The sequence below is a fragment of the Salvelinus fontinalis genome, chromosome 4, assembly GCF_029448725.1.
Source record: "Salvelinus fontinalis isolate EN_2023a chromosome 4, ASM2944872v1, whole genome shotgun sequence".
Lineage (NCBI taxonomy): Eukaryota > Metazoa > Chordata > Actinopteri > Salmoniformes > Salmonidae > Salvelinus > Salvelinus fontinalis.
This window is the reverse complement of record NC_074668.1, coordinates 82,518,184-82,542,119: the sequence shown is the minus strand read 5'-3', so window position 1 is coordinate 82,542,119 and position 23,936 is coordinate 82,518,184. Positions and strand designations below refer to the sequence as shown.

Here is a 23,936-nt window from a genome sequence, read left to right as displayed (position 1 = left end):
TACTTAAATACATGTCGTTTTGTCCTTTGAAACATTTAATTGAAATACTGTAGAGTTCTATCCATTCCTATGGAGGACTACTCTTACTGGGAGGAGCCAAAATGGCCGACCGGTGGCTTCAAAGCCTCTCAATGACCAGTACATAGTATCAGCAATCCAGGGTTAATATACATGATTGCTCACAAGGCTCCGGGTCTCTGGTCGTTGTGGGCTTGTAACCAAACACCGTGTGACTGGGGACTACCGATAAGCTTCCTAATGGATAATGATGTGACAGGTGAAATTAAGAACACAGTCTTCTTTATCTCCTAATGTATTACACCAGTTGACTGCAGGTATTTAACCTCAAAAGTAGCTTCTACATTTTTTTATGTATTATATATATTTTTTTTTATCGAATAAATTTTTTCTACGTTATTGACGGTATTGGAAAAACCATCCTGTGGCTATTTCCAAATACCCCGGTATACGGTATACCGTCCAAGTGTAACCGGTGTGAAATGGCTAGCTAGTTATTCTATACTGTCGGTATACCGTTCAAGTGTAACCGGTGTGAAATGGCTAGCTAGTTATACTATACTGTCGGTATACCGTCCAAGTGTAACCGGTGTGAAATGGCTAGCTAGTTATACTATACTGTCGGTATACCGTCCAAGTGTAACCGGTGTGAAATGGCTAGCTAGTTATACTATACTATACGGTATACCGTCCAAGTGTATAAATGGCTAGCTAGTTATACTATACGGTATACCGTCCAAGTGTATAAATGGCTAGCTAGTTATACTATACTATCAGTATACCGTCCAAGTGTATAAATGGCTAGCTAGTTATACTATACTATCAGTATACCGTCCAAGTGTATAAATGGCTAGCTAGTTATACTATACTATCAGTATACCGTCCAAGTGTATAAATGGCTAGCTAGTTATACTATACTATACGGTATACCGTCCAAGTGTATAAATGGCTAGCTAGTTATACTATACTATACGGTATACCGTCCAAGTGTAACCGGTGTATAAATGGCTAGTTAGTTATACTATACCATACGGTATACCGTCCAAGTGTATAAATGGCTAGCTAGTTATACTATACTATACGGTATACCGTCCAAGTGTATAAATGGCTAGCTAGTTATACTATACTATACGGTATACCGTCCAAGTGTATAAATGGCTAGCTAGTTATACTATACTATACGGTATACCGTCCAAGTGTATAAATGGCTAGCTAGTTATACTATACTATCAGTATACCGTCCAAGTGTATAAATGGCTAGCTAGTTATACTATACTATCGGTATACCGTCCAAGTGTATAAATGGCTAGCTAGTTATACTATACTATCAGTATACCGTCCAAGTGTATAAATGGCTAGCTAGTTATACTATACTATCAGTATACCGTCCAAGTGTATAAATGGCTAGCTAGTTATACTATACTATCAGTATACCGTCCAAGTGTATAAATGGCTAGCTAGTTATACTATACTATACGGTATACCGTCCAAGTGTATAAATGGCTAGCTAGTTATACTATACTATCAGTATACCGTCCAAGTGTATAAATGGCTAGCTAGTTATACTATACTATCAGTATACCGTCCAAGTGTATAAATGGCTAGCTAGTTGTACTATACTATCAGTATACCGTCCAAGTGTATAAATGGCTAGCTAGTTGTACTATACTATCAGTATACCGTCCAAGTGTATAAATGGCTAGCTAGTTGTACTATACTATCAGTATACCGTCCAAGTGTATAAATGGCTAGCTAGTTATACTATACTATCAGTATACCGTCTAAGTGTATAAATGGCTAGCTAGTTATACTATACTATCAGTATACCGTTCAAGTGTATAAATGGCTAGCTAGTTGTACTATACTATCAGTATACCGTCCAAGTGTATAAATGGCTAGCTAGTTATACTATACTATACGGTATACCGTCCAAGTGTATAAATGGCTAGCTAGTTATACTATACTATCAGTATACCGTCCAAGTGTATAAATGGCTAGCTAGTTATACTATACTATACGGTATACCGTCCAAGTGTATAAATGGCTAGCTAGTTATACTATACTATCAGTATACCGTCTAAGTGTATAAATGGCTAGCTAGTTATACTATCAGTATACCGTCCAAGTGTATAAATGGCTAGCTAGTTATACTATACGGTATACCGTCCAAGTGTATAAATGGCTAGCTAGTTATACTATCAGTATACCGTCCAAGTGTATAAATGGCTAGCTAGTTATACTATACTATCAGTATACCGTCCAAGTGTATAAATGGCTAGCTAGTTATACTATACTATCAGTATACCGTCCAAGTGTATAAATGGCTAGCTAGTTATACTATACTATACGGTATACCGTCCAAGTGTATAAATGGCTAGCTAGTTATACTATACTATACGGTATACCGTCCAAGTGTAACCGGTGTATAAATGGCTAGTTAGTTATACTATACCATACGGTATACCGTCCAAGTGTATAAATGGCTAGCTAGTTATACTATACTATACGGTATACCGTCCAAGTGTATAAATGGCTAGCTAGTTATACTATACTATACGGTATACCGTCCAAGTGTATAAATGGCTAGCTAGTTATACTATACTATACGGTATACCGTCCAAGTGTATAAATGGCTAGCTAGTTATACTATACTATCAGTATACCGTCCAAGTGTATAAATGGCTAGCTAGTTATACTATACTATCAGTATACCGTCCAAGTGTATAAATGGCTAGCTAGTTATACTATACTATACGGTATACCGTCCAAGTGTATAAATGGCTAGCTAGTTATACTATACTATCGGTATACCGTCCAAGTGTATAAATGGCTAGCTAGTTATACTATACTATCAGTATACCGTCCAAGTGTATAAATGGCTAGCTAGTTATACTATACTATCAGTATACCGTCCAAGTGTATAAATGGCTAGCTAGTTATACTATACTATCAGTATACCGTCCAAGTGTATAAATGGCTAGCTAGTTATACTATACTATACGGTATACCGTCCAAGTGTATAAATGGCTAGCTAGTTATACTATACTATCAGTATACCGTCCAAGTGTATAAATGGCTAGCTAGTTATACTATACTATCAGTATACCGTCCAAGTGTATAAATGGCTAGCTAGTTGTACTATACTATCAGTATACCGTCCAAGTGTATAAATGGCTAGCTAGTTGTACTATACTATCAGTATACCGTCCAAGTGTATAAATGGCTAGCTAGTTGTACTATACTATCAGTATACCGTCCAAGTGTATAAATGGCTAGCTAGTTATACTATACTATCAGTATACCGTCTAAGTGTATAAATGGCTAGCTAGTTATACTATACTATCAGTATACCGTTCAAGTGTATAAATGGCTAGCTAGTTGTACTATACTATCAGTATACCGTCCAAGTGTATAAATGGCTAGCTAGTTATACTATACTATACGGTATACCGTCCAAGTGTATAAATGGCTAGCTAGTTATACTATACTATCAGTATACCGTCCAAGTGTATAAATGGCTAGCTAGTTATACTATACTATACGGTATACCGTCCAAGTGTATAAATGGCTAGCTAGTTATACTATACTATCAGTATACCGTCTAAGTGTATAAATGGCTAGCTAGTTATACTATCAGTATACCGTCCAAGTGTATAAATGGCTAGCTAGTTATACTATACGGTATACCGTCCAAGTGTATAAATGGCTAGCTAGTTATACTATACTATCAGTATACCGTCCAAGTGTATAAATGGCTAGCTAGTTGTACTATACTATCAGTATACCGTCCAAGTGTATAAATGGCTAGCTAGTTATACTATACTATCAGTATACCGTCCAAGTGTATAAATGGCTAGCTAGTTATACTATACTATCAGTATACCGTCCAAGTGTATAAATGGCTAGCTAGTTATACTATACTATCAGTATACCGTCCAAGTGTATAAATGGCTAGCTAGTTATACTATACTATCAGTATACCGTCCAAGTGTATAAATGGCTAGCTAGTTATACTATACTATCAGTATACCGTCCAAGTGTATAAATGGCTAGCTAGTTATACTAAACTATCAGTATACCGTCCAAGTGTATAAATGGCTAGCTAGTTATACTATACTATCAGTATACCGTCCAAGTGTATAAATGGCTAGCTAGTTATACTATACTATCAGTATACCGTCCAAGTGTATAAATGGCTAGCTAGTTATACTATACTATCAGTATACCGTCCAAGTGTATAAATGGCTAGCTAGTTATACTATACTATCAGTATACCGTCCAAGTGTATAAATGGCTAGCTAGTTATACTATACTATCAGTATACCGTCCAAGTGTATAAATGGCTAGCTAGTTATACTATACTATCAGTATACCGTCCAAGTGTATAAATGGCTAGCTAGTTATACTATACTATCAGTATACCGTTCAAGTGTATAAATGGCTAGCTAGTTGTACTATACTATCAGTATACCGTCCAAGTGTATAAATGGCTAGCTAGTTATACTATACTATACGGTATACCGTCCAAGTGTATAAATGGCTAGCTAGTTATACTATACTATCAGTATACCGTCCAAGTGTATAAATGGCTAGCTAGTTATACTATACTATACGGTATACCGTCCAAGTGTATAAATGGCTAGCTAGTTATACTATACTATCAGTATACCGTCTAAGTGTATAAATGGCTAGCTAGTTATACTATCAGTATACCGTCCAAGTGTATAAATGGCTAGCTAGTTATACTATACGGTATACCGTCCAAGTGTATAAATGGCTAGCTAGTTATACTATACTATCAGTATACCGTCCAAGTGTATAAATGGCTAGCTAGTTATACTATACGGTATACCGTCCAAGTGTATAAATGGCTAGCTAGTTATACTATACTATCAGTATACCGTCCAAGTGTATAAATGGCTAGCTAGTTATACTATACGGTATACCGTCCAAGTGTATAAATGGCTAGCTAGTTATACTATCGGTATACCGTCCAAGTGTATAAATGGCTAGCTAGTTATACTATACTATCAGTATACCGTCCAAGTGTATAAATGGCTAGCTAGTTATACTATACGGTATACCGTCTAAGCCTATATTGAATGTCTTAAACCAGTGTTCCTTAACGCTGGTCCTGGGACCCAAAACAGCTACACATTTACATGTTCTGCCCTAGGACTACACACCCAATTCCTCTCATCAAAGGCTTGATGCTGGGTTGATTAGTGAAATCAGGTGTTTAAGTGCTTTAAACTACAAAGTGCATCTTTTGGGTCCCCAGGACCAGGATTAATACACAATAGAAGAGTCCTTGTCCATCAGAATGACCTTCAACCCCTAGAGCCCGGCACCCAGTCCAAGGAGACTGTAGTTAAAACATTCCTGGGGGAAAAAAGTGACACTCCAATCAGTTATTGTCGGAGCGGCAGGGTGGTCTAGTGGTTAGAGCGTTGGACTAGTAACTGAAAGGTTGCAAGTTCGAATCCCCGAGCTGACAAGGTATAAATCTGTCGTTCTGCCCCCTGAACAAGGCAGTTAAATCCACTGTTCCTAGGCCGTCATTGAAAATAAGAATTTGTTCTTAACTGACTTGCCTAGTTAAATAAAGGTTAAAGAAAAAATGTGTTGTTCCAGGGTTAAGGAAAACTGTGATTCCCTCAACACTCCAATCAAAAGTTAGGCTGCGTAATAATCAGTGTTTAAAAATGACTTTAGGTGGTTCCCATAACACCAGTTATTGTTATCCCAGGGTTAAGGAAAACTGTGATTCCCAGAAACTGTTTGAGCACCAGGCCATAAAAGGGATGTTTGAAAGAGATAAATCGCCCTGACTGGATCAGAAATCTTCACAGAGTGTTAGGAAATGCCCATTGACAAGTGTGAATCCTAAACCCTGTGCTTGTCCGTCTGTGTCAGAGTGTTAGGAAATGCCCATTGACAAGTGTGAATCCTAAACCCTGTGCTTGTCTGTCCGTGTATCAGATTGAGGCAGGCCAATATTGCACCTTCGTCATCTCTTCTGACGGCTCTGTCAGAGCCTGTGGTAAAGGCAGCTACGGCAGATTGGGTCTGGGAGACTCCAACAACCAATCAACTCTCAAGAAGCTGACCTTTGAACCTCACCGTGCCATCAAAAAGGTGACGTCTTCGAAGGGGTCGGACGGACACACACTGGCCTTCACCACGGAGGGAGAGGTGTTCAGTTGGGGAGACGGGGACTACGGAAAGTTGGGGCATGGGAACAGCTCCACACAGAAGTACCCCAAACTCATCCAGGGACCTCTGCAGGGAAAGGTAGGACTAGACCACCACAGACCATCGACCACCACAGCCCCCAGACCACCAGAGCCCCAGACCACCACAGCCCCAGACCACCACAGCCCCAGACCACCACATCCCCCAGACCACCACATCCCCCAGACCACCACATCCCCCAGACCACCACAGCCCCCAGACCTCCACAGCCCCCAGACCACCACAGCCCCCAGACCACCACAGCCCCCAGACCACCACACCCCCCAGACCACCACATCCCCCAGACCACCACAGCCCCAGACCACCACAGCCCCCAGACCACCACAGCCCCCAGACCACCACAGCACCATAGACCACCACAGCACCATAGACCACCACAGCCCCCAGACACCACAGCCCCCAGACCACCACAGCCCCCAGACCACCACAGCCCCCAGACCACCACAGCACCATAGACCACCACAGCCCCCAGACACCACAGCCCCCAGACCACCACATCCCCCAGACCACCACAGCCCCCAGACCACCACAGCCCCCAGACCATCACAGCCCCCAGACCACCACAGCCCCCAGACCATCACAGCCCCAGAACACCACATCCCCCAGACCACCACAGCCCCCCAGACCACCACATCCCCCAGACCACCACATCCCCCAGACCACCACAGCCCCCAGACCACCACGTTCAAAAGCAGCTGCAACATTGTTTGAATGAACTATAGTCATTTAATTATCCCGGGAGTTATCGGGAAATAATGCATGCTCTAGAAAAGCCCTTCCAAGCCAATCAGAAACGGGCTTTTCAACAATGCCATGGTATAATAATGTGTAATTTCATTAAACACGTTTTAGTGTGTTTGTCCTCATGTCTCAATCCTGAATGTTGACTGTTGTTGTGCCAGGTGGTGGTGTGTGTGTCAGCGGGCTACCGACACAGTGCAGCGGTCAGTGAGGACGGAGAGCTCAACACCTGGGGCGAAGGAGACTTCGGGAGATTAGGTCAATATTACCACTATTACCACCCTGAACATTATTAACCCTGAACAATATTACCACTGAACAATATTACCACCCTGAACAATATTAACCCTGAACAATATTACCACTGAACATTATTACCACCCTGAACATTATTAACACTGAACATTATTAACACTGAACATTATTAACACTGAACATTACTAACACTGAACATTATTAACCCTGAACATTATTAACACTGAACATTATTAACACTGAACATTACTAACACTGAACATTATTAACACTGAACATTATTAACACTGAACATTATTAACACTGAACATTATTAACACTGAACATTATTAACACTGAACATTACTAACACTGAACATTATTAACACTGAACATTATTACCACCCTGAACATTAACACTGAACATTACTAACACTGAACATTATTAACACTGAACATTACTAACACTGAACATTATTAACACTGAACATTATTAACACTGAACATTACTAACACTGAACATTATTAACACTGAACATTATTAACCCTGAACATTATTACCACCCTGAACATTATTAACACTGAACATTACTAACCCTGAACATTATTACCACCCTGAACATTACTAACACTGAACATTACTAACCCTGAACATTATTACCACCCTGAACATTATTAACACTGAACATTATTAACACTGAACATTATTAACACTGAACATTACCACCCTGAACATTACCACCCTGAACATTATTAACACTGAACATTATTAACACTGAACATTACTAACACTGAACATTATTAACACTGAACATTATTACCACCCTGAACATTATTAACACTGAACATTACTAACACTGAACATTATTAACACTGAACATTACTAACACTGAACATTATTAACACTGAACATTATTAACACTGAACATTATTAACACTGAACATTATTAACACTGAACATTATTAACCCTGAACATTATTACCACCCTGAACATTATTAACACTGAACATTACTAACCCTGAACATTATTACCACCCTGAACATTACTAACACTGAACATTACTAACCCTGAACATTATTACCACCCTGAACATTATTAACACTGAACATTATTAACACTGAACATTATTAACACTGAACATTACCACCCTGAACATTACCACCCTGAACATTATTACCACCCTGAACATTACCACCCTGAACATTACCACCCTGAACATTATTAACCCTGAACATTACCACCCTGAACATTACCACCCTGAACATTATTAACCCTGAACATTATTAACACTGAACATTATTACCACCCTGAACATTATTACCACCCTGAACATTATTACCACCCTGAACATTACCACCCTGAACATTACCACCCTGAACATTATTAACATTCTGAACATTATTACCACTGAACATTATTAACCCTGAACATTATTAACCCTGAACATTACTAACACTGAACATTATTACCACTGAACATTATTAACCCTGAACATTATTAACCCTGAACATTACTAACACTGAACATTATTAACACTGAACATTATTAACCCTGAACATTATTAACACTGAACATTATTAACACACTGAACATTATTAACACTGAACATTATTAACCCTGAACATTATTAACACTGAACATTACTAACACTGAACATTATTAACACTGAACATTATTACCACCCTGAACATTATTAACACTGAACATTATTAACACTGAACATTATTAACACTGAACATTATTACCACCCTGAACATTATTAACCCTGAACATTATTACCACCCTGAACATTATTAACACTGAACATTATTAACACACTGAACATTAACACTGAACATTATTAACACTGAACGTCATTAACATTGAACATTATTAACACACTGAACATTAACACTGAACATTATTAACCCTGAACATTATTAACACTGAACATCATTAACACACTGAACATTAACACTGAACATTATTAACACTGAACGTCATTAACATTACATTTACATTTACATTTAAGTCATTTAGCAGACGCTCTTATCCAGAGCGACTTACAAATTGGTGCATTCACCTAATGACATCCAGTGGAACAGCCACTTTACAATAGTGCATCTACATCTTTTAAGGGGGGGGGGGGGGGGCAGAAGGATTGCTTTATCCTATCCTAGGTATTCCTTGAAGAGGTGGGGTTTCAGGTGTCTCCGGAAGGTGGTGATTGACTCCGCTGTCCTGGCGTCGTGAGGGAGTTTGTTCCACCATTGGGGTGCCAGAGCAGCGAACAGTTTTGACTGGGCTGAGCGGGAACTGTACTTCCTCAGTGGTAGGGAGGCGAGCAGGCCAGAGGTGGATGAACGCAGTGCCCTTGTTTGGGTGTAGGGCCTGATCAGAGCCTGAAGGTACTGAGGTGCCGTTCCCCTCACAGCTCCGTAGGCAAGCACCATGGTCTTGTAGCGGATGCGAGCTTCAACTGGAAGCCAGTGGAGAGAGCGGAGGAGCGGGGTGACGTGAGAGAACTTGGGAAGGTTGAACACCAGACGGGCTGCGGCGTTCTGGATGAGTTGTAGGGGTTTGATGGCACAGGCAGGGAGCCCAGCCAACAGCGAGTTGCAGTAATCCAGACGGGAGATGACAAGTGCCTGGATTAGGACCTGTGCCGCTTCCTGTGTGAGGCAGGGTCGTACTCTGCGGATGTTGTAGAGCATGAACCTACAGGAACGGGCCACCGCCTTGATGTTAGTTGAGAACGACAGGGTGTTGTCCAGGATCACGCCAAGGTTCTTAGCGCTCTGGGAGGAGGACACAATGGAGTTGTCAACCGTGATGGCGAGATCATGGAACGGGCAGTCCTTCCCCGGGAGGAAGAGCAGCTCCGTCTTGCCGAGGTTCAGCTTGAGGTGGTGATCCGTCATCCACACTGATATGTCTGCCAGACATGCAGAGATGCGATTCGCCACCTGGTCATCAGAAGGGGGAAAGGAGAAGATTAGTTGTGTGTCGTCTGCATAGCAATGATAGGAGAGACCATGTGAGGTTATGACAGAGCCAAGTGACTTGGTGTATAGCGAGAATAGGAGAGGGCCTAGAACAGAGCCCTGGGGGACACCAGTGGTGAGAGCGCGTGGTGAGGAGACAGATTCTCGCCACGCCACCTGGTAGGAGCGACCTGTCAGGTAGGACGCAATCCAAGCGTGGGCCGCGCCGGAGATGCCCAGCTCGGAGAGGGTGGAGAGGAGGATCTGATGGTTCACAGTATCGAAGGCAGCCGATAGGTCTAGAAGGATGAGAGCAGAGGAAAGAGAGTTAGCTTTAGCAGTGCGGAGCGCCTCCGTGATACAGAGAAGAGCAGTCTCAGTTGAGTGACTAGTCTTGAAACCTGACTGATTTGGATCAAGAAGGTCATTCTGAGAGAGATAGCAGGAGAGCTGGCCAAGGACGGCACGTTCAAGAGTTTTGGAGAGAAAAGAAAGAAGGGATACTGGTCTGTAGTTGTTGACATCGGAGGGATCGAGTGTAGGTTTTTTCAGAAGGGGTGCAACTCTCGCTCTCTTGAAGACGGAAGGGACGTAGCCAGCGGTCAGGGATGAGTTGATGAGCGAGGTGAGGTAAGGGAGAAGGTCTCCGGAAATGGTCTGGAGAAGAGAGGAGGGGATAGGGTCAAGCGGGCAGGTTGTTGGGCGGCCGGCCGTCACAAGACGCGAGATTTCATCTGGAGAGAGGGGAGAGAAAGAGGTCAAAGCACAGGGTAGGGCAGTGTGAGCAGAACCAGCGGTGTCGTTTGACTTAGCAAACGAGGATCGGATGTCGTCGACCTTCTTTTCAAAATGGTTGACGAAGTCGTCTGCAGAGAGGGAGGAGGGGGGGGGGAGGGGGAGGAGGATTCAGGAGGGAGGAGAAGGTGGCAAAGAGCTTCCTAGGGTTAGAGGCAGATGCTTGGAATTTAGAGTGGTAGAAAGTGGCTTTAGCAGCAGAGACAGAAGAGGAAAATGTAGAGAGGAGGGAGTGAAAGGATGCCAGGTCCGCAGGGAGGCGAGTTTTCCTCCATTTCCGCTCGGCTGCCCGGAGCCCTGTTCTGTGAGCTCGCAATGAGTCGTCGAGCCACGGAGCGGGAGGGGAGGACCGAGCCGGCCTGGAGGATAGGGGACATAGAGAGTCAAAGGATGCAGAAAGGGAGGAGAGGAGGGTTGAGGAGGCAGAATCAGGAGATAGGTTGGAGAAGGTTTGGGCAGAGGGAAGAGATGATAGGATGGAAGAGGAGAGAGTAGCGGGGGAGAGAGAGCGAAGGTTGGGACGGCGCGATACCATCCGAGTAGGGGCAGTGTGGGAAGTGTTGGACGAGAGCGAGAGGGAAAAGGATACAAGGTAGTGGTCGGAGACTTGGAGGGGAGTTGCAATGAGGTTAGTGGAAGAACAGCATCTAGTAAAGATGAGGTCAAGCGTATTGCCTGCCTTGTGAGTAGGGGGGGAAGGTGAGAGGGTGAGGTCAAAAGAGGAGAGGAGTGGAAAGAAGGAGGCAGAGAGGAATGAGTCAAAGGTAGACATGGGGAGGTTAAAGTCACCCAGAACTGTGAGAGGTGAGCCGTCCTCAGGAAAGGAGCTTATCAAGGCATCAAGCTCATTGATGAACTCTCCAAGGGAACCTGGAGGGCGATAAATGATAAGGATGTTAAGCTTGAAAGGGCTGGTAACTGTGACAGCATGGAATTCAAAGGAGGCGATAGACAGATGGGTAAGGGGAGAAAGAGAGAATGACCACTTGGGAGAGATGAGGATCCCGGTGCCACCACCCCGCTGACCAGAAGCTCTCGGGGTGTGCGAGAACACGTGGGCAGACGAAGAGAGAGCAGTAGGAGTAGCAGTGTTATCTGTGGTGAGCCATGTTTCCGTCAGTGCCAAGAAGTCGAGGGACTGGAGGGACGCATAGGCTGAGATGAGCTCTGCCTTGTTGGCCGCGGATCGGCAGTTCCAGAGGCTACCGGAGACCTGGAACTCCACGTGGGTCGTGCGGGCTGGGACCACCAGGTTAGGGTGGGCGCGGCCACGCGGTGTGAGGCGTTTGTATGGTCTGTGCAGAGAGGAGAGAACAGGGATAGACAGACACATATTTGACAGGCTACAGAAGAGGCTACGCTAAAGCAAAGGAGATTAGAATGACAAGTGGGCTACACGTCTCGAATGTTCAGAAAGTTAAGCTTACGTAGCAAAAAATCAATAAAATTACAAATCTTATTGACTAAAATGATATAGTACTGCTGGCTGGTGAAGTAGCCTGGCTAGCAGTAGCTGCGTTGTTGAAAGTGAAGCTGGCTAGGTGACCTCGACAGTTTCTCTAAATTTCTCTAAACTACACAATTATCATGGATACAAGGACAGCAAAGACAACTAGCTAACACTACGCTAATCAAGTCGTTCCGTTGTAATGTAAGTTTCTACAGTGCTGCTATTCGGTAGAAGTTGGCTAGCTAGCAGTGTTAGCTAGCAGTGTTGGCTAGGTAGGAGGACAGCAGCGCGGCAGGCGAAACTAGCTGGCTAGCTAACCGATAATTACTCAAAGTTACACAATTATCTTAGATACAAAGCTAGCAAAGAAAACTATGTAGCTAGCTAACACTACACAAAACAAGTCGTTCCGTTGTATTGTAATCGTTTCTACAATGCTCTTCGGTGGCAAACATTGAACATTATTAACACACTGAACATTAACACTGAACATTATTAACACTGAACGTCATTAACATTGAACATTATTAACACACTGAACATTAACACTGAACATTATTAACATTGAACATTATTAACACTGAACATTATTAACACTGAACATTATTGGTTGATAATATATTTCTCCCCTGTCTGGTTGATAATATATTTCTCTACTGTCTGGTTGATAATATATTTCTCCTGTCTGGTTGATAATATATTTCTGCCCTGTCTGGTTGATAATATATTTCTCCTCTGTCTGGTTGATAATATATTTCTCTACTGTCTGGTTGATAATATATTTCTCTACTGTCTGGTTGATAATATATTTCTCCTGTCTGGTTGATAATATATTTCTCTACTGTCTGGTTGATAATATATTTCTCTACTGTCTGGTTGATAATATATTTCTCTACTGTCTGGTTGATAATATATTTCTCCCCTGTCTGGTTGATAATATATTTCTCCTCTGTCTGGTTGATAATATATTTCTCCTCTGTCTGGTTGATAATATATTTCTCTACTGTCTGGTTGATAATATATTTCTCCTCTGTCTGGTTGATAATATATTTCTCCTCTGTCTGGTTGATAATATATTTCTCTACTGTCTGGTTGATAATATATTTCTCTACTGTCTGGTTGATAATATATTTCTCCCCTGTCTGGTTGATAATATATTTCTCCTCTGTCTGGTTGATAATATATTTCTCCTCTGTCTGGTTGATAATATATTTCTCTACTGTCTGGTTGATAATATATTTCTCTACTGTCTGGTTGATAATATATTTCTCTTGTCTGGTTGATAATATATTTCTCCTCTGTCTGGTTGATAATATATTTCTCTACTGTCTGGTTGATAATATATTTCTCTACTGTCTGGTTGATAATATATTTCCCCTGTCTGGTTGATAATATATTTTGCCTGTCTGGTTGATAATATATTTCTCCTCTGTCTGGTTGATAATATATTTCCTCACTGTCTAGTTGATAATATATTTCTCCCCTGTCTGGTTGATAATATATTTCTCCTCTGTCTGGTTGATAATATATTTCTCCTCTGTCTGGTTGATAATATATTTCTCCTCTGTCTGGTTGATAATATATTTCTACCCTGTCTGGTTGATAATATATTTCTCCTCTGTCTGGTTGATAATATATTTCTCCTCTGTCTGGTTGATAATATATTTCCTCACTGTCTAGTTGATAATATATTTCTCCCCTGTCTGGTTGATAATATATTTCTCCTCTGTCTGGTTGATAATATATTTCTCCTCTGTCTGGTTGATAATATATTTCTCCCCTGTCTGGTTGATAATATATTTCTCCTCTGTCTGGTTGATAATATATTTCTACCCTGTCTGGTTGATAATATATTTCTCCACTGTCTGGTTGATATGTTGATAATATATTTCTCCCCTGTCTGGTTGATAATATATTTCTCCTCTGTCTGGTTGATAATATATTTCTCCTCTGTCTGGTTGATAATATATTTCTCCTCTGTCTGGTTGATAATATATTTCCTCACTGTCTAGTTGATAATATATTTCTCCCCTGTCTGGTTGATAATATATTTCTCCTCTGTCTGGTTGATAATATATTTCCTCACTGTCTAGTTGATAATATATTTCTCCCCTGTCTGGTTGATAATATATTTCTCCTCTGTCTGGTTGATAATATATTTCTACCCTGTCTGGTTGATAATATATTTCTCCACTGTCTGGTTGATATGTTGATAATATATTTCTCCTCTGTCTGGTGTCTTGACATATCTCTCCTCTCTGTGTTTTGGTGTGCAGGTCACGGAGACAGCAACAGCAGAAACATTCCTACTCTGGTCAAAGACATCAGTAACGTAGGAGAGGTGTCTTGTGGGAGTTCTCACACCATAGCGTTGTCAAAAGATGGCCGTACCGTGTGGTCCTTCGGAGGGGGAGACAATGGTGGGTGAACGGCTCAGGACGCAACACTGGAATCCAATCGGATGTTTTTATATTAACGTTATTTTCGAAACGATCAATATAGCTCTAAATGTCGACATATATATGGAAATATAAAAGGCAATATAAATCAATAAATATCGTTTATTGTGTAATTGTGTCTTCATATTGAAGAATGGGTTTTACATAAATGATACGATTGGCAATATGTCTCTAAATGTCTCTGAATGTGTAATTTGTCTATCCTGCAGGGAAACTGGGGCATGGAGATACAAACCGTGTCTATAAACCCAAAGTAGTGGAGGCCTTGCAGGGGATGTTCATAAGGAAAGTGTGTGCTGGAAGCCAGTCCTCCCTGGCCCTAACCTCCACTGGACAGGTACGAATTACTGTTTACTGACTTTTTACTGACTTTTTACTGACTGTTTACTGACTGGTTTACTGACTGGTTTACTGACTGGTTTACTGACTGGTTTACTGGCTGGTTTACTGGCTGGTTTACTGGCTGGTTTACTGCCTGTTTTACTGCCTGTTTACTGACTGTTTGCTGACTGTTTACTGACTGTTTACTGGCTGGTTTACTGACTGGTTTACTGACTGTTTACTGACTGTTTACTGACTGTTGACTGACTGTTGACTGACCGTTGACTGACTGTTTACTGACTGTTTTACACTTTAGAAACGGGAGGGAGGAATCTGCAACATTTGCAACTTAATCTTTCAGGGAACTCATTTTCAGTTGTCTTTTGTAAAATAGTTGTTTTTTTTACTTCAAGGGAGGGATGGTATCCTGGTTAAATACAAGTTAAATGAACTGTATTGCACAGGGATGGGTCACGACAACAGCAACAACGACAGACAATGCCTTGGGGATCAAAACACTGGCTGTGTCTTGAGTGGTAGAGCGGGTTTGATCTTGGAATTCTGCTAGTCAACGATTCAAGGAATTCTTTCATTTGTGAATACACAGAAGTTTATTTTGTTGGTATAATCTCTTCCTGGTTGTGTGGAGTGTTGATGTTTTCACTGACACTATATTATATTTCCAGTAGCAATGATCTCTGGTACTCTGTGTCTGGTCATAGTAAGAAAGAAACACCACTTCTGTTATTCACATTATGTTGCTCACTGTGTTACTGTAACCAGGATGTTAAAATAAGTACTTATCACAAGGTGTTTTTATATGTTTACATACAGTTCCCTTTTGTCCAACTGACAATACTATCAAAGATTTTTTACAACTAAACCAAGATAGACCACAGCCTGTCGTTTCCAATGGGAACAAACGAGTCATAGTGGGCAGAACAAGCAAGGAGGTGGGCAGAGCCAATCACGAGATAGGGAGATTCTAATTGGCTCATTCTAGCATGCATCTGCATAATTATTTCCTTTAGTGAACACCTCCCTGCCTTTAGGTCCTTCTACACAATGCAATTAAAAAAATTTTTTTTTTGCAAAGGGTAAAGTCTACAAAACTTAGTCCACTCTGTTCATAACAGATTTTAGTTTTTGGAACAGAACTGTATTAACATAATGTTTAATCGATGAGAAAATGAGCAGAATGTCTGCCAAAATCTAGTTCCATCTTCTCCCACTGCCAGCCAGTGGTCTTCCTGTCACTACCATAGTGAGTGGAAACACCAGGCAGCTGCTTCACATTTATACATGCAGGGAAATATCTGTCTCGTTGTTCTATTGATACTGTCTGCAAGTAACTTCCTGTTGCAATGTCTTTTTATGTGGCCTGCTTCCAGATTTGACATGGCAATAACCATAGGAGTTGGCAAGACCGTACAAACAGATCTGGGACCAGGCTACTTTTTATATGCAGACCCTTTTAATCCTGCCTGGTTCTATATCCTGTGTTCTAGTGACTGGTTCTATGTCATGTGTTCTAGTGACCGGTTCTATGTCCTGTGTTCTAGTGACTGGTTCTAGTGACTGGTTCTATGTCATGTGTTCTAGTGACCGGTTCTAGTGACTGGTTCTATGTCCTGTATTCTAGTAACTGGTTCTAGTGACTGGTTCTATGTCATGTGTTCTAGTGACCGGTTCTAGTGACTGGTTCTATGTCCTGTGTTCTAGTAACTGGTTCTAGTGACTGGTTCTATGTCCTGTGTTGTAGTAACTGGTTCTATGTCCTGTGGTCTAGTGACTGGTTCTAGTGACGTGTTCTACATCCTGTGTTCTAGTAACTGATCCTATGTTGTTCGGTGTTCTAGTAACTGGTTCTAGTGACTGGTTCTATGTCCTGTGTTCTAGTGACTGGTTCTATATCCTGTGTTCTAGTGACTGGTTCTATGTCATCCTGTGTTCTAGTAACTGGTCCTGTGTCGTCCTGTGTTCTAGTGACTGGTTCTACATCCTGTGTTCTAGTGACTGGTTCTATGTCATGTGTTCTAGTGACCGGTTCTAGTGACTGGTTCTATGTCCTGTGTTCTAGTGACTGGTTCTATGTCATGTGTTCTAGTGATCGGTTCTAGTGACTGCTTCTATGTCCTGTGTTCTAGTAACTGGTTCTAGTGACTGGTTCTATGTCCTGTGTTGTAGTAACTGGTTCTATGTCCTGTGTTCTAGTGACTGGTTCTAGTGACGTGTTCTACATCCTGTGTTCTAGTAACTGATCCTGTGTTGTCCGGTGTTCTAGTAACTGGTTCTAGTGACTGGTTCTATGTCCTGTGTTCTAGTGACTGGTTCTATGTCATCCTGTGTTCTAGTAACTGGTCCTGTGTTGTAGTAACTGGTCCTGTGTCGTAGTAACTGGTCCTGTGTCGTAGTAACTGGTCCTGTGTCGTAGTAACTGGTCCTGTGTTGTAGTAACTGGTCCTGTGTTGTAGTAACTGGTCCTGTGTCGTAGTAACTGGTCCTGTGTTGTAGTAACTGGTCCTGTGTCGTAGTAACTGGTCCTGTGTTGTAGTAACTGGTCCTGTGTCGTAGTAACTGGTCCTGTGTTGTAGTAACTGGTCCTGTGTCGTCCTGTGTTGTAGTAACTGGTCCTGTGTTGTAGTAACTGGTCCTGTGTTGTAGTAACTGGTCCTGTGTTGTAGTAACTGGTCCTGTGTTGTAGTAACTGGTCCTGTGTTGTAGTAACTGGTCCTGTGTTGTAGTAACTGGTCCTGTGTCGTCCTGTGTTGTAGTAACTGGTCCTGTGTTGTAGTAACTGGTCCTGTGTTGTAGTAACTGGTCCTGTGTTGTAGTAACTGGTCCTGTGTTGTAGTAACTGGTCCTGTGTTGTGGTAACTGGTCCTGTGTTGTAGTAACTGGTCCTGTGTTGTAGTAACTGGTCCTGTGTTGTAGTGACTGGTCCTGTGTCGTCCTGTGTTGTAGTAACTGGTCCTGTGTTGTAGTAACTGGTCCTGTGTTGTAGTAACTGGTCCTGTGTTGTAGTGACTGGTCCTGTGTTGTAGTGACTGGTCCTGTGTTGTAGTGACTGGTCCTGTGTTGTAGTAACTGGTCCTGTGTTGTAGTAACTGGTCCTGTGTTGTAGTAACTGGTCCTGTGTTGTAGTAACTGGTCCTGTGTTGTAGTAACTGGTCCTGTGTCGTCCTGTGTTGTATTAACTGGTCCTGTGTTGTAGTAACTGGTCCTGTGTTGTAGTAACTGGTCCTGTGTTGTAGTAACTGGTCCTGTGTTGTAGTAACTGGTCCTGTGTCGTCCTGTGTTGTAGTAACTGGTCCTGTGTTGTAGTAACTGGTCCTGTGTTGTAGTAACTGGTCCTGTGTTGTAGTAACTGGTCCTGTGTTGTAGTGACTGGTCCTGTGTTGTAGTGACTGGTCCTGTGTTGTAGTGACTGGTCCTGTGTTGTAGTAACTGGTCTTGTGTTGTAGTAACTGGTCCTGTGTTGTAGTAACTGGTCCTGTGTTGTAGTAACTGGTCCTGTGTCGTCCTGTGTTGTAGTGACTGGTCCTGTGATGTAGTGACTGGTCCTGTGTTGTAGTAACTGGTCCTGTGTTGTAGCAACTGGTCCTGTGTTGTAGCAACTGGTCCTGTGTTGTAGTAACTGGTCCTGTGTTGTAGTAACTGGTCCTGTGTTGTAGTAACTGGTCCTGTGTTGTAGTAACTGGTCCTGTGTCGTCCTGTGTTGTAGTAACTGGTCCTGTGTTGTAGTAACTGGTCCTGTGTTGTAGTAACTGGTCCTGTGTTGTAGTGACTGGTCCTGTGTTGTAGTAACTGGTCCTGTGTTGTAGTAACTGGTCCTGTGTTGTAGTAACTGGTCCTGTGTTGTAGTAACTGGTCCTGTGTTGTAGTAACTGGTCCTGTGTTGTAGTAACTGGTCCTGTGTTGTAGTAACTGGTCCTGTGTTGTAGTAACTGGTCCTGTGTCGTCCTGTGTTGTAGTAACTGGTCCTGTGTTGTAGTGACTGGTCCTGTGTTGTAGTAACTGGTCCTGTGTTGTAGTAACTGGTCCTGTGTTGTAGTAACTGGTCCTGTGTTGTAGTAACTGGTCCTGTGTTGTAGTAACTGGTCCTGTGTCGTAGTAACTGGTCCTGTGTCGTCCTGTGTTGTAGTAACTGGTCCTGTGTTGTAGTAACTGGTCCTGTGTCGTAGTAACTGGTCCTGTGTCGTCCTGTGTTGTAGTAACTGGTCCTGTGTCGTCCTGTGTTGTAGTAACTGGTCCTGTGTTGTAGTAACTGGTCCTGTGTCGTAGTAACTGGTCCTGTGTTGTAGTAACTGGTCCTGTGTTGTAGTAACTGGTCCTGTGTTGTAGTAACTGGTCCTGTGTTGTAGTAACTGGTCCTGTGTTGTAGTAACTGGTCCTGTGTCGTCCTGTGTTGTAGTAACTGGTTCTGTGTCGTCCTTTGTTCCAGGTGTATGCCTGGGGCTGCGGGGCCTGTGTTGTAGTAACTGGTTCTGTGTCGTCCTGTGTTCCAGGTGTATGCCTGGGGCTGCGGGACCTGTGTTGTAGTAACTGGTTCTGTGTCGTCCTGTGTTCCAGGTGTATGCCTGGGGCTGCGGGGCCTGTGTTGTAGTAACTGGTTCTGTGTCGTCCTGTGTTCCAGGTGTATGCCTGGGGCTGCGGGGCCTGTGTTGTAGTAACTGGTTCTGTGTCGTCCTGTGTTCCAGGTGTATGCCTGGGGCTGCGGGGCCTGTGTTGTAGTAACTGGTTCTGTGTCGTCCTGTGTTCCAGGTGTATGCCTGGGGCTGCGGGGCCTGTGTTGTAGTAACTGGTTCTGTGTCGTCCTGTGTTCCAGGTGTATGCCTGGGGCTGCGGGGCCTGCCTGGGCTGTGGCTCCTCTGAAGCCACTGCTCTGAGACCCAAGCTGATTGAGGAGTTGACAGCGACCAGGGTGGTAGACCTCTCCATAGGAGACAGCCACTGTCTAGCTCTCTCACACGGTAAAACAACCCTTTAAAAAAAAAATGATTATTTTAAATCTATGATGTAAGTATTTTGCATGTTTATTGGTTAGAGCGAGACAGAGGTAGAAGGTAGTAGAGAGAGTGCTGAAAGAGAGAGCCAGTAGTTTAGACCACTTGTCCACCCCAGGCAATATAAGATTATTTATTAAGGAATTGTCCAGTTTATTGGACAGAGACAGGGAGACAGGAAAGGATTTGTCCAGTTTATTGGATAGAGACAGTGCAGAGAGACAGGACAATAAGGAGGATAGTTTACTAGACAGACGAGGGCTGGATTCAAACCAACGTCAGCCCAGCCCAGGCAGCAGCAGTAACCACCAGCCCAGCCCAGGCAGCATAGTAACCACCAGCCCAGCCCAGGCAGCATAGTAACCACCAGCCCGGCTCAGGCAGCATAGTAACCACCAGCCCAGCCCAGGCAGCATAGTAACCACCAGCCCAGCCCAGGCAGCAGCAGTAACCACCAGCCCAGCCCAGGCAGCATAGTAACCACCAGCCCAGCCCAGGCAGCAGCAGTAACCACCAGCCCAGCCCAGGCAGCAGCAGTAACCACCAGCCCAGCCCAGGCAGCAGCAGTAACCACCAGCCCAGCCCAGGCAGCATAGTAACCACCAGCCCAGCCCAGGCAGCATAGTAACCACCAGCCCAGCCCAGGCAGCAGCAGTAACCACCAGCCCAGCCCAGGCAGCATAGTAACCACCAGCCCAGCCCAGGCAGCAGCAGTAACCACCAGCCCAGCCCAGGCAGCATAGTAACCACCAGCCCAGCCCAGGCAGCAGCAGTAACCACCAGCCCAGCCCAGGCAGCAGCAGTAACCACCAGCCCAGCCCAGGCAGCAGCAGTAACCACCAGCCCAGCCCAGGCAGCAGCAGTAACCACCAGCCCAGCCCAGGCAGCAGCAGTAACCACCAGCCCAGCCCAGGCAGCATAGTAACCACCAGCCCAGCCCAGGCAGCAGCAGTAACCACCAGCCCAGCCCAGGCAGCAGCAGTAACCACCAGCCCAGCCCAGGCAGCATAGTAACCACCAGCCCAGCCCAGGCAGCATAGTAACCAGCAGCCCAGCCCAGGCAGCATAGTAACCACCAGCCCAGCCCAGGCAGCATAGTAACCACCAGCCCAGCCCAGGCAGCATAGTAACCACCAGCCCAGGCAGCATAGTAACCAGCAGTAACCAGCCCAGGCCACAGTAAAACAGCAGCCTTTAACAGTATTGACTTATCCTGTTTCAACTGTTTACTAGAGATTCTCTTGTTTATCTGTGAAGTTCAAACAGGATCAGTCATATATTCTCTCATTTCTAAAAGGGGAGATTCTTATGATCCCATACAATGCAAGTACACATTTCACCACTTCTTAATCTCACTTCTTAATCTCACTTCTTAATCTCACTTCTTAATCTCACTTCTTAATCTCACTTCTTAATCTAATTTCTTAATCTCACGTCTTAATCTCACGTTTTAATCTCACTTCTTAATCTCACACCACATTTTAAACCACATCATAACATCCCAAGATGTTCCTATGATTGGATGATTAAATCAACTGATATCTATTTTTCCTCTCATCTCTCTCTCTCTCCTCCACCTAGACAATGAGGTGTATGCGTGGGGTAACAACTCCATGGGTCAGTGTGGCCAGGGTAACTCTACTGGTCCCATCACCAAGCCTAAGAAGGTGGTTGGTCTGGACGGTGTGGTCATCCAACAGATATCAGCTGGTACCTCCCACAGCCTGGCATGGACCGCTCTGCCCAGGGACAGGTCAGTATAGAAATATAGCATTTAGATGAGACACGATGCACAAGGACAAGTTAGTATAGAAATACAGCGTGTAGAAGAGACACAATGCCCAGGGACGGGTCAGTATAGAAATATAGAAGAGACATGATGCCCAGGGACAGGTCAGTATAGAAATATAGCATGTAGAAAAGTCATGATGCCCAGGGATGGGTCAGTATAGAAATATAGCATGTAGAAGGATAGCATGTAGAAGGGACACAATGCCCAGGGACGGGTCAGTATAGAAATATAGAAGAGACATGATGCCCAGGGACGGGTCAGTATAGAAATATAGCATGTAGAAGAGACACAATGCCCAGGGACGGGTCAGTATAGAAATATAGAAGAGACATGATGCCCAGGGACGGGTCAGTATAGAAATATAGCATGTAGAAGGGACACAATGCCCAGGGACAGGTCAGTATAGAAATATAGCGTGTAGAAGAGACACAATGCCCAGGGACGGGTCAGTATAGAAATATAGCATGTAGAAGAGACACAATGCCCAGGGACAGGTCAGTATAGAAATATAGCATGTAAAAGAGACACGATGCCCAGGGATAGGTCAGTATAGAAATATAGCATTTAGAAGAGACACAATGCCCAGGGACAGGTCAGTATAGAAATATAGCATTTAGAAGAGACACAATGCCCATGGACAGGTCAGTATAGAAATATAGCATTTAGAAGAGACACAATGCCCAGGGACAGGTCAGTATAGAAAAATAGCATTTAGAAGAGACACAATGCCCAGGGACAGGTCAGTATAGAAATATAGCATTTAGAAGAGACATGATGCCCAGGGACAGGTCAGTATAGAAATATAGCATGTTGAACACACAGCTACTCCATCCAAGTCCCTCCCCCATCCCAGTCCCCACCCCCCCATCCCAGTCCCATTTCCATCCCAGTCCCATCTCCATCCAAGTCCCTCCCCCATCCCAGTCCCCACCCCCCCATCCCAGTCCCCACCCCCCCATCCCAGTACCAACCCCCCCATCCCAGTCCCTCCCCCATCCCAGTCCCCCTCATCCCAGTCCCATCTCTATCCCAGTCCCCACCCCCCCATCCCAGTCCCCCCCATCCCAGTCCCCCCCATCCCAGTCCCCCCCATCCCAGTCCCATCTCCATCCCAGTCCCATCTCCATCCCAGTCCCTCCCCCATCCCAGTCCCCATCCCAGTCCCTCCCCCATCCCAGTCCCCCCCATCCCAGTCCCTCCCCCATCCCAGTCCCCCCCATCCCAGTCCCATCTCCATCCAAGTCCCTCCCCCATCACAGTCCCATCTCCATCCCAGTCCCTCCCCCATCCCAGTCCCCCCCCCATCCCAGTCCCTCCCCCATCCCAGTCCCTCCCCCATCCCAGTCCCCCCCATCCCAGTCCCATCTCCATCCCAGTCCCTCCCCCATCCCAGTCCCCCCCCCATCCCAGTCCCTCCCCCATCACAGTCCCATCTCCATCCCAGTCCCTCCCCTATCCCAGTCCCCACCCCCCCATCCCAGTTCCATCTCCATCCCAGTTCCCCCCCATCCCAGTCCCCACCCCCCCATCCCAGTCCCCACCCCCCCATCCCAGTCCCTCCCCCATCCTAGTCCCATGTCTATCCCAGTCCCTCCCCCATCCCAGTCCCCATCCCCCATCCCAGTCCCTCTCCCATCCCAGTCCCTCCCTCCCCCATCCCAGTCCCCACCCCCCCATCCCAGTCCCTCCTCCATCCCAGTCCCCACCCCCCCATCCCAGTCCCTCCTCCATCCCAGTCCCTCTCCCATCCCAGTCCCCACCCCCCCATCCCAGTCCCCACCCCCCCATCCCAGTCCCCACCCCCCCATCCCAGTCCCTCCCCCATCCCAGTCCCATCTCTAGCCATGGTGGTTCTATGTGAAACGGTGAGTCTGCTGCATCAACCCTGGACTTCAGACCT

At 44.3% G+C, this 23,936-nt stretch overlaps 1 protein-coding gene across 3 annotated transcripts in view; it reads left to right on the top strand.

The window, feature by feature from the left end:
• LOC129854512 (probable E3 ubiquitin-protein ligase HERC1) overlaps positions 1-23,936 on the top strand; it is a 66,274-nt gene that overhangs the window by 10,146 nt on the left and 32,192 nt on the right. For all 3 annotated transcript variants that reach the window (XM_055921633.1, XM_055921632.1, XM_055921634.1), the window contains exons 6-11: positions 6,001-6,312; positions 7,176-7,272; positions 14,735-14,878; positions 15,127-15,254; positions 20,067-20,211; positions 21,826-21,997. In XM_055921633.1, coding sequence (XP_055777608.1) covers positions 6,001-6,312; positions 7,176-7,272; positions 14,735-14,878; positions 15,127-15,254; positions 20,067-20,211; positions 21,826-21,997 — 998 coding nt within the window. The remainder of the gene's footprint in view (positions 1-6,000; positions 6,313-7,175; positions 7,273-14,734; positions 14,879-15,126; positions 15,255-20,066; positions 20,212-21,825; positions 21,998-23,936) is intronic.